The 11,370-nt window shown below is 35.2% G+C and overlaps 1 protein-coding gene across 4 annotated transcripts in view; it reads right to left on the reverse strand.

The window, feature by feature from the left end:
- Nucleotides 1–2,111: 2,111 nt before the first annotated feature.
- Nucleotides 2,112–11,370, reverse strand: part of IFT81 (intraflagellar transport 81) — a 78,659-nt gene continuing 69,400 nt past the window's right edge. For 2 of the 4 annotated variants that reach the window (XM_003795997.1, XM_012809021.1), the window contains exons 18-19: nucleotides 7,765–7,810; nucleotides 2,112–2,847 (exon numbers count right to left, since the gene is read on the reverse strand). In XM_003795997.1, the coding sequence (XP_003796045.1) occupies nucleotides 2,665–2,847; nucleotides 7,765–7,810 (229 nt within the window). In that variant the 3' untranslated portion in view covers nucleotides 2,112–2,664. The remainder of the gene's footprint in view (nucleotides 2,848–7,764; nucleotides 7,811–11,370) is intronic. The other 2 variants (XM_023516846.1, XM_023516845.1) reach the window with 1 other exon arrangement.

An 11,370-nucleotide genomic window follows, 5' to 3' on the forward strand; every position in this document is an offset into this window, starting at 1 on the left:
AACAATTAGGCAGAATAATACATTTATATTTATTTGACACTTTAATGAATGACTTCTTTTATTATTCATGTTTGCTGTATTAAAGCAAAATTATATAAAATATTAATCTAAAGAAAAATGTAGGTGTCCGGTAATTTCTGGTTTGATTTCCATATGTCTTTGAACAATGTTCTAAGATCCTTCTGCTAAGTTCTCCAGACCTAGGAAATACACGGTCTTGGATTCAGTTGTTAATAGATTTATAACAGAAAATACATTATTCTATTATAAGATTCTTTGTAAACGGCAACCTTTAAAGTTGGATTGTTTCCTGAACAAATACAGAAAACAAGATAAGCAGTGGCTTTTTGAAATTTACAACTTATACAGTCAGTCCCATGCAACAGTTGGCAACATCAAGACCTAGAAGAGGGAAATTTGTGAACACAGAGGCCAATTTCACAGGCTACATTTTTCTCCTTTATTTGGGGCATCACATGAAGGATGAATTATTTTCCAAAATGATTAAGTAGTCTTATCAATTAGCTAGCTAAAGTATAAATCCTGAAGAAAAATTTAATAAGCTCTTCTGTTAGTGCCAGCTGTCAAAAACTGTCAGAGTTGGTCAAAGCTTTTTAATGTTCCAATTGAATCACAAAATGAGTGGAAAGTCAGTGCACAAAATCCATTAAGCTGCATTACTAAATGTCCAATGTTACATAAAAACTATAAATAACTTTGTACTTTTAGGGTTTTTTTTTCAATTTGCTTTTCTTGAAGTAATAATGATATTCTGCTTCAGTTAATAAAGTAATTCTGAAGCTGCCTTTGTGTTTAATCTACATATTCTTTTTGTATAGAATAAAGATGGTAAGCAATAATTAAATCAGTAGAATTGTAAGCATTCCTTAGTGTATCTATCATTAATTATTTAAAAACTTTAGAGGAGCATCAAAGATAGTGGAGGGCTAAAAAAGAAATTAATCACTAGGCTTAATTATTTTGTGAATTGTCTATCCTTTGGGGAAATAAAATGCTTTTTCTGAAAAGGGTATCTAATTTTTTCAAATATTTGCAAAGGAATTCATATTCTGGTTAAACAAGCCAGTAGCCAATACCACACAAATTTATCTACCTCAATGTCCAAAAATACTGAATTAACAAGGATTTGTTTCTACATACTAAAACACAGCCTTTCTTTTTAGTGTATGTTTGATCTACTAGATGAACTAAAGGCACAAATGAGAATGCTGGTATCTGATACTTGCTCAATTAGGAGGATAAAATAAGCAGAGAATCAGATTCAAATCACTTACTAACAATTTCTACACCTTCCTATAAGTCCGATGGATCCCATCTCTTTTTGTTATAGCTTCTAGAATTACCAATAATCTCTAGCTAATGAGGTTCTGATCACAAAAAGCTTTATAAATAAGTCTTCAAACAAAAATTAACAGTAGAACATGCATGGTATCAAAGATATCCAACTTTCCATATTCTGTACAAGGTAGAAACAATTTTCTTTTAAAAATTTGTTTTAGGATAACTAAAAAGAACTGGCCTAAGATGGACATGCTAACAATTTGAAATTTGCATTTTCAAATATAAAGACAAGACAAGATACTTTGAGAAATATGCTGAAACTAAAATTAAGCAAAGTATGGTATATAAATTTAGTATCTTTTTTTTTTTTTTAGAGACAGGGTCTCAGTATGTCACCCTCAGTAGAGCACTGTGGTGTCACAGCTCACAGTAACCTCCAACTCCTGGACTTAGGTGGTTCTCTTGCCTTAGCCTCCCGAGTAGCTGGGACTACGGGCACCCACTAAATTTAGTATCTTTAAGGAAAAACAATGAAATCTTTGAGTACTTTGTCCAAATGAAGCAGAGATTGGAAGCACTTTGAACTTTGAATTTCATTTGGAATTTTGTTTTAAGTTTTTAGTATATGGTAACATCTATTTTCTATGACAATTTTTTATATTTAAAGCAACACTCCCCAAGACTATCAGATTATTACATTATGCAATTTATAATAAATTTTTGATCAAAATAAGCAATAATCCTTCAATTTAATAAATACTAGAATATAGATACTTACTTTAAAAAGAATAAATTTTGATATAAAACTATACAACTTTTAAATAAACAGCCATGATATATGTACCAAGTTTTATTTGCCTTTAAATCATGTAAATAGAACAAGTATGTTATTCAAAATATTAAATTTTCTTGCATTTTACAGAAGAAAAAGAAAACTGAAGTGAAACTGTAGGAATTGCTGAACTTCAGATAAATGTTTCTTCAAAACAAGAGATATTAGTTCCTAAAAGATTCCTCTAAAGTTAAAAAAAGATTAAGAAAAACATTAAGCCATTGGGTTATTACATTTTTTTAAAACTACACATTTCTTAATGGACATATGTTTACATTTACAGATAGTAAACTTAGTTTCCAGTCTCATAAAACTCAGAAGACACCACTGATGTCTAAACTAAGCAAAACAATAAAAGCCTCTTTGCATATGAAAAAATTTTTAAATCAGAGTCTACCTTAACATTATTTTCCAAGAAAACTTCTTAAAGCAAAATGTTATACAAATCACTTTTAAGAAAAGAAATACATAATGAGATCATGCTTATAGCTAGTAGTATCGACTAAAATCCCAAACAGTGACATACAAATTCAGAGTATCAGCCGGTCCTCTCCTCCCTCCTGAATTACCTGACCAATGGAAGTTTGACTTTGTTGTTTCAGAAAGCACTGTTTCTTACATTCCATCAATTGTTCAAAATCACGCCACATTTTTGCTTGTTTCATATTTGGACCATGACTTTCTCGTACAGCTTTTTGTTTTTCCCGAAGTGTCTACCATAAGAAAAATAAGAATAATTAAATCTCAGTTACAGGGATTTACTTCTATTGCTAGAGTCAGAGGAACATGGTATGTTTTATATAGTTGATGGATAATAGTTAACTAAACTCAATTCACTACAAAGTAACTAGACTAAGATTATAAAAGTTAATTAAATTTAGGGTGATGCAGAACAGCCTGAAGTTAAAAAGGAACAGAATAATGCAAAGGAAAGGAGGCAAAAAGATAAAGGGAATTAGGAAAGCAGAACAGTATTATGTGTTTTGGTTTTTTTTTTTTGAGACAAAGCCTCAAGCTGTGGCCCTGGGTAGAGTGCCGTGGCATCACAGCTTACAGCAACTTCTAACTCCTGGGCTTAAGTGATTCTCTTGCCTCAGCCTCCCAAATAGCTGGCACTACAGGTGCCTGCTACAATACCTAGCTATTTTTTGGTTGCAGCCATTATTGTTGTCTGGTGGGCCTGGGCTGAATTTGAATCCGCCAGCTCTGATGTATGTGGCTGGCACCTTAGCCACTTGAGCCACAGGTGCTGAGCCCATGATGTGGAAAAAATAATGGAGATTTTGGAAGTCAGAACTCAAGTTTTTTATTTTTTTGAGATAGGGCCTTGTTCTGTTGTGTAGGCTACTACTACAGCTCAGTGGTGTCATCATTACAACCTCAAACTCCTGACCTCATGCATTTATCTTGCTTCAGCCTCCCAAGTAGCTGGGATTACAGGTGTCTACCTCCATAGCTGGTTAATTTTTCTATTTTTTTGTAGAGATAGGGGTCTTGCTATTGTTGCTCAGGCTGGTCTTGAACTCCTAGCCTCAAGCAATCCTCTTGCCTTGGTTTCTCAAAGTGCTAGAATTACAGGTGTGAGCCACTATGCACAGCCAGAACACAAGTTTTAATGTTGGTTTTGTCATTAGCTGTAAGCAAGGCACTTAATTTCTCTGGACCTCAGTTTTCTCATGTGTCACTTAAGGCTAATAACAGGGGACAATGAAAATATCTGCTTGATAAGATTATTTTCCACATGATAGATATAATACTTGATAAGCTATCATGTGTGATGCATGCTATTATGAAATACTACATTCTATCCTGAAGCAGTGTATGCTGCATGTATTTCCAAATAAATCAAATGGTATGCACATATTCTTCAGGGAAAAAGCTCAGTGATTTTTTAAAAAGGCACACTATTTTTTTTTTTTTTAAAGACAGAGTCTCACTTTATCACCTTCAGTAGAGTGCCGTGACGTCACAGCTCAGAGCAACCTCCAAGTCCTGGGCTTAGGCGATTCTCTTGCCTCAGCCTCCCAAGTAACTGGGACTATCAGTGCCCGCCACAACGCCCAGCTAAAAAGGCACATTATTAAATAAGCCAAAATCCTTATCAGAAATTTTTTTGTTACTAACAGCCTAGATGAGTCTACCTGTCAAAACTGTTTTACTCACTGACTCAAAAACTGTAAACAGGAATGTTAATATTTTAATAAATGCCAAAAATATACTTTTGTTCTCTATTACAAGAAGTTGAGGAAGAGTAACTGAAAGGAGTAGATACAGAGCCAGAAACAATGGGAGATATGGTGTAGAGAGAGAAAGAAAAGGGAATAGGAAAGAAAGGAAGGAAGGGAAAGAGGGGGGAAAGGAAGGAAAAGGTGAAGCAGAAGACAATAATGCGTATATAAGGAAACAGTGTGACAGAAATACCTACACTCACACTGACTGTGAGAAAATCACCAAGAGGGACAGAAAAACAAGCAAAGACACAGAAACAGATTACACAGGAACATCTTCATCCTTTCCTTTTTAGTATATGGGCCATCTCCTAGTTGATCTAAGGATACAAATGAGAATGCTAGTAGTTGGTACTTGCCCAAATAAGAGGATAAACTAAGCTGAGGACTAGATTCAAACCACTCATTAAATACTACTCACTCCAGCTATGGGTAACAAAAGCAAAGTTAACAGCAATATAAAACAAAACAGGATTTAAAAAATGTAACTAAATATAATTAGCAATTTTTATGCAATACCTGACATGAATACATCTATTTAAGTTATGTTACAAATAATGTATCTTACAACAAATATTTTTAACCTCATTAACTAAAACTAAAGTATTTAGAAAGGTTAGTAAGGCAGACCAAGAATCTTAAGAGTTATGAGCATGATTTTAAATGAAGGTAATACTTAACCTTTCTTACTTTATTAGAATAATTTCCTTGTCAAAAATCTTAACAATCCATAAAAGTTATTTAAAGAAACAAAGACAAGATGTGGCACTGTCTCAGAAATATTAAATTGAACTTGCTTCACAACCACGTGTTTGAAATCTTTAATTTTAGTATGTAATTTATTTTAAATCTTATCACTGAATACAGATTTTATGTTTATACTTGTAATATACACAAATTACTTACTACAGAGTTCACTGTTCTCTAAAGACGGAGGTGGCACAGCAGGGGACAAACACAGTTGGCCTGACAAAGTTTACAGAAGTCTAGTCTATGTTGATTTGGAGGGCTTATCACTACTTTTGAAAGATTAGGTTTGTTCTGTTTGCCCTGAGACTTTACATCTACTTTAGAAGTGAGAAGTGAGAAGCTTTGTTTCTTAAATGATACAGACTGACATTTGGAGGAGATTGAGCTTGTCATTGGTTCATTTTGCTTAAAGTTTTCCAATCCTATGCTGGACCTCAACCAACATAATGATTTTCCTGTCCCCTCTAATGTGGGAAGATGACCAACATGGTTTTTTGCTACTGCTTATTCTGTGACAAGAGGTTAGTAACAATGCTTAGTACATTCTTTGGCCCTCACACATAGTTGATCACTGGTTATGGGAAGAAACAGCCTGTTCAAGTTGAAAAACTGACAGTTATTTTATTTATTTATTTTCTAATTAATTTTTTTTTGAGACAGAGTCTTACTTTGTTGCCCTTGGTAGGGTGCTATGGTGTCATAGCTCACAGCAATCTCAAATTCTTGAGCTCAGGCGATCCTCTTGCCTCAGTTTTTCATTTTCAGTAGAGACAGGGTTTCACTCTTGCTTAGGCTGGTCTTGAACTCGTAAACTCAAGCAATCCACCCTCTCTGGCCTCCCAGAGTGCTAGGATTACAGGCAGGAGCCACTCCACCCAGCGTGACAGTTATTTTAGAATACACAAAATTTATGCAAAGAGTGGACAGAGCTGATCAGTACTATGGATATTACAAATACAAGGAGGTCCTACAAATGGTGGGGAAAATTATTTTTCTGGCTGATAGAAGTTACAGTTGTGAACAGCCACATCCTTTACTTATTAGATAAGAAGTAGACCAAAAAGTGCAGATACCCCATTCTTACAGGAGAAATCTCATCACTCAGCTGTGAGCAATATAAGGAAGGGAAATTCAAGAAAGAGGGGAAGACTGTTATTTCCTGACACTGAGGAAAGGCTAAATGGGGAGATGCATTTTATAATGAAAAATGTAAAAAAAAAAAAAATCAACAAAGGATTGCATGCTTTGCAGCAGAAGAAATGAGAAAGGTGGAAGGAGAGAAACCATTTTCTACTGCGAGACCTGTAAGAGGAAGCCTAGACTTCATCCTGGAGATTTTTTACGGAGTATCACACTCTGGCTCATGCCTGTAATACCAGTACTCTGGGAGGCTTAGGTGGGTGGATTGCTTGAGCTCAGGAGTTCGAGACCAGCCTGAGCAAGAGCGAGACTTCATCTCTACTAAAAATGAAAAAACTGAGGCAAGAGGATCGTTTGAGCCCAAGAGTTTCAGGTTGTTGTGAGCTATGACATCAGGGTACTCTACCAAGGATGACAAAGTGAGATCCTGCCTAAAAAAAAAAAAAAAGAGGTATCACACTCAAAAAAATTATAAACAAAAATAATTTTAATTATTTTATATAACCTAAAATAGATAATAAAATCATTAGGTAAGTTTATATTTATGCTTTTCTTTTTTAAAACTGTAGGATAATTACAAGTAATCCACCAACCTCTTTCCCACCCAAAATAAATAAGAGCTGGAGAGTATGTGAGTGGCAGAAAAATTGGATTAGAATTACATTACAATTGATACCAGATTGCTGTCACTGCTTTTCCTAAAGATCCTGCAGTAAAACAGTACATGGGAAAGGGGAAAGAATGATTAACTTGATTTCATTAGAGGCTTACACATGAAAATTATTTTTTTCCTTTTAAGTATAGTGTGTCATCCCATACATGGAATAAAATATATAAAATTCCAATTTTTCTGATAATTGGAGGAATTAGCTTTGAGAAGTTGTCCTTTTTTTTTTTTTTTTTTTACTTACTCTTACTGATACAATGCTCATTTATTCACAAATCACAAAGAAAGAAGAGATGAATGTTTTTTTTAGAAAAATGGCTCATTCCAAGTTTGGGACAGGAAATTTTCAGTATGAGCCCAGAACATTTCGTCACACCAGAAAATGAAGAAGCCATAAAAGTCTACTAGGGTTGTTTCAAAAGGACCCAAGAGCTAACTTCCAGAGGCTTCCACTGGCCAAAGATAAGTCAATTTGAGCACTAATGAGAATAATTACAAAAGATAAAAAGTTATAAGATTATGTTCAAGCTAGAAGCCATAAGATACTTTTTGTTTGTTTCTTCATTTTCAGACAGAGTATCACTCTGTCACCCCTGGAAGGGTGCTATGGTGTTATAGCTCACAGAAATCTAAAACTCTTCAGCTCAAGAGATCCTCAAAAATATATTGTGCCTTTACTTCTGTAAAACTAAATTACTAAAGAAGGGTCTTCATCTTTGAAAGGAATTAACAATTTCCCCTCCAGAAACTTTTGAAAAGAATGACAATGTCATAACTACGTGCAGTATGGAAACTACATACATAAGAATTCATTAGACATATGTTATAAAAATAATAATTCTTACCTTTCCAAGATTTTCTTGTTCAGCAATATTTTTGGTATACTGTTCCCTAGGGAGTCAACATAATGATTTATTTTCAATGTACTTCTATTTGATCATATAACTAAATTACAAATCAACATATCTATCTAAATATAATATATTAGACAATATAATTTAGGGTATTGGAATCAGAATAAAATTCATTATCAAGTACTTTGTTTTTCCCTACCTGTTAGGTTTTTTTTTTTGAGACAGAGTCTCTTACTCAGGGTGGTCTCAAACTCATGAACTCAAGTGATGTGCCTGACTCAGCCTGCCAGAGTGCTAGGATTACAGGCATGAAGTATTGCACCCAGCCCCCTGTTAGCTCCTCTTGTAAATAGCAATTTAAAGGAAAAAAAAGGCAAAACACTGCACAGGAAATTAAGAGAATTAAAATGTTAAGTGCTATTTTTGGTTAATCTACCCTTACAACAATAGCAACCCATTTGCTTAAATTATACTTTGTTTTTAAAGAAATTTGCAGAAAGGAAAAAGGATAAATATTTTAAAAAAACATTATGTTAAATCTAACCTTGTAATTCCACTTTTAGGAAGTCAGCCTACAGAAAAACTCCCATAACTTAAATAAACATAAAACTAAAGACTCTTTACTTCACCAACGCTTATAATAGTAAAAATCTGCAACCAAACTAAATGTCTAAGTAAATCTTGGTATATCCATTCAAAGGAATATAGAGATATACAAAAAGGGATGTAAATTTATAAATACTTAAGTGGAAAGAATTCTAGATAAATTATTAAAAGAAAAACTATATATGTAGTTTAATCTTATTTTTGTATGCACACACATACATATACACACATATAAAATTTTCCCATGCATTAGCTAATGCACACATATACATATGCAGATGTATTAGCAAATATATGTGGAAAGAATGTGGTATATGCGCACCAAAGTATTAGCAGTACACAATTTCTGAGGCATGGCAATATGAATAGCATTCAATTTCTGTGCACACTACTCCATAATGGTTACTTTTTGTTTTAACAAAAGTATTTCTTTTGCAAGCTAAAAAACAAAGCAAAACAAAAATTTCTTTCTTTCTTTTTTTTTAGAGGCAGAGTCTCATTTTGTTGGCCTTGGTAGAGTGCCATAGTGTCACAACTCACAGCAAACTCCAGCTCCTGGGCTTAGATGATTCTCTTGCCTCAGCCTCCTAAGTAGCTGGGACTACAGGTGTCTGCCACAATGCCTGGCTATATTTTGTTGCAGTTTGGCCGGAGTCAGGTTTGAGCCCACCACCCTTGGTATATGGGGCCGGTGCCCTACTCACTGAGCCACAGGGCTCCACGCCCCACAAAAATTTCAGTGTAAAAATAAAAAAATACAATTAATATTGTATTTTATCTTTATATTTTATTTTATTTTATTTTGTGAGACAGAGTTTCACTATGTCGCCCTCAGTAGAATGCTGTGGCGTCACAGCTCACAGCAACCTCAAACACCTGGGCTAAAGTGATTCTCTTGCCTCAGCCTCCCACATAGCTGGGACTACAGGCATCTGTCACAACGCCCAGCTATTTTTTTGTTGCAATTGTCATTGTTGTTTAGCAGGCCAAGGCCAGGTTCGAACCCACCTGCCTCGGTATATGTGGTCAGTGCCCTAACAATTGAGCTATAGGAGCAAGCCTGTATTTTATCTTTAAACAAAATTACATTTCAATACTATACAAGACAAAAAGTGAGATTTAAAGTGGGTGACACACTAAAGACAAAGAGTGAAGAGTGAGGACAAAAAAACAAACAACAAAGAAGGAAAGAGAGACTTTAGAGTCCAGGTGTCCTCAAACTATGGCCTGCAGGCCACAAGCAGCCTACCTAGGACATTTATCCAGCCTGCCAGGTGTTTTTGCTGCCGCTGCCTATCCTGCTCAGCAGCCAACTCATCCCCAGGGGCCGCAGTCCGGCCCTCCAACGGTCTGAGGGACAGTGAACTGGCCCCCTGTTTAAAAAGTTTGAGGACCCCTGTTTAGACCTTATACAGGGTGGCCATAAAGTTCGTGTGCAATTTAAACTTTATAGTCACTCTGTATTTGGGTGGAAACAGACTGTTTTTCTGTGTAAAGCTACATTTTAGCATTTAAGAAAAAACCAAACAATACAAAATTGGGAAGCTAAGAAATAATAAACTACAAAAATAAAAAATATAGCTGCCTAAGTGAAGGAAGATTATGGAATTATGCAGAAAGGGGAGGTAAAAGTGATTAGGAATAGAGAAAAATGGCAACCAGTTAAAAGTACCCAAAGTCCTTACAGAGCTGAAGTGAGGGAAGAATCTGCACACAGGAATGAGTGAAGGGGGATAAATATAATCCTGATGAACCTTCATTTTGCCTTTAAAATTTATGAGGCACCAAATCAAACTGCTTGTTTTTCCAGTTCTCCAATGAAAAATATCTAAGAGGATGTAAATGACATTTTACTCAAGAAGAATATATAGTTATTTATAGCTCAGATAGCTTTTTTAAAGCCTTTTTATTTTTGTTACTCAAAAAAGCTTCATTTTCTCATTTAGCTTTCTGACTGGGTATTTGTGTCTTCAACACTTTCATAATGATTTTCTGTTCCTCGATAAGGAAAGCACGTTTGATCCTGTTACAAACACATTTAGCACACATGGAACCACCATAGGCCCTGCCGACATGTTTGTTTTAGACAACCTCACAAGAACTTTAGGACTTGCAGCACAAACTCCTCAAAGCCTACCTGGGCATATGCCACATAGAGATTTTGGTGCTCTTCCAGCCTTATAAAGATATTACCAGGTGTTCAGGACAGTCTAGTTTTGTTAGAGGCTATAGGAAAACCCACAACAGTATGTTAAACACTGCACCATTCTGAGTGTGTCTACACAGTGTTCCCAGCAGAGGAAAAAGCCAGACAGATTTAAATAATTCATTTATTAACTGTCACTTGAGAAATGTCCAAATTGTTTTAGAATTTCCATTTATATAAAATTTCTCAAGAAACCAACAGGCTCAGTATATTATATTTACTAAAACCTGATTTTTTCTTTTTTTTTGAGACAGAGTCTCAACTTTGTCACCCTCGGTAGAGTGCGATCGTATCATAGCTCACAGCAACCTCAAACTCCTGGTCTCAAGCAATTTGCTTGCCTAAGCCTCCCAAGTAGCTGGGACTACAATGCCACAATGCCCAGCTGTTTTTAGAGATGGGGTCTTGCTCTGGCTCAGGCTGGTCTCAAACACGTGAGCTCAGGCAATCCACTCACTGTGGCCTCCCAGAGTGCTAGGAATACAAGTGTGAGCCACCTCGCCTGGTTAAAACCTAATTTTTATTTATTTAACAAATGTTTTCAAGGTATAATTCTGAAGCACCTGTTAGGTGCCAAGAATGGCTGGGGGTTCAAGTAGAAAACAGGACAGCCAGTTCCTTTGCCCTCCCGGTATTCATGCTGTATAATCTGCAACACGTTATATTTAACTTGATCCTCTGTGTATTGTTCTTCTAATTCTATAGATGAGGAAGTGACTTGCCCCAAACTAGGAAACGGAAAAACCAGGTTAGAACAAAGTTTTTTTTTTTTTTTTTTTTTTTTT

The sequence above is a fragment of the Otolemur garnettii genome, unplaced genomic scaffold (assembly GCF_000181295.1).
Source record: "Otolemur garnettii isolate 467f Iridium unplaced genomic scaffold, OtoGar3 scaffold00099, whole genome shotgun sequence".
In the NCBI taxonomy this organism is placed as follows: domain Eukaryota; kingdom Metazoa; phylum Chordata; class Mammalia; order Primates; family Galagidae; genus Otolemur; species Otolemur garnettii.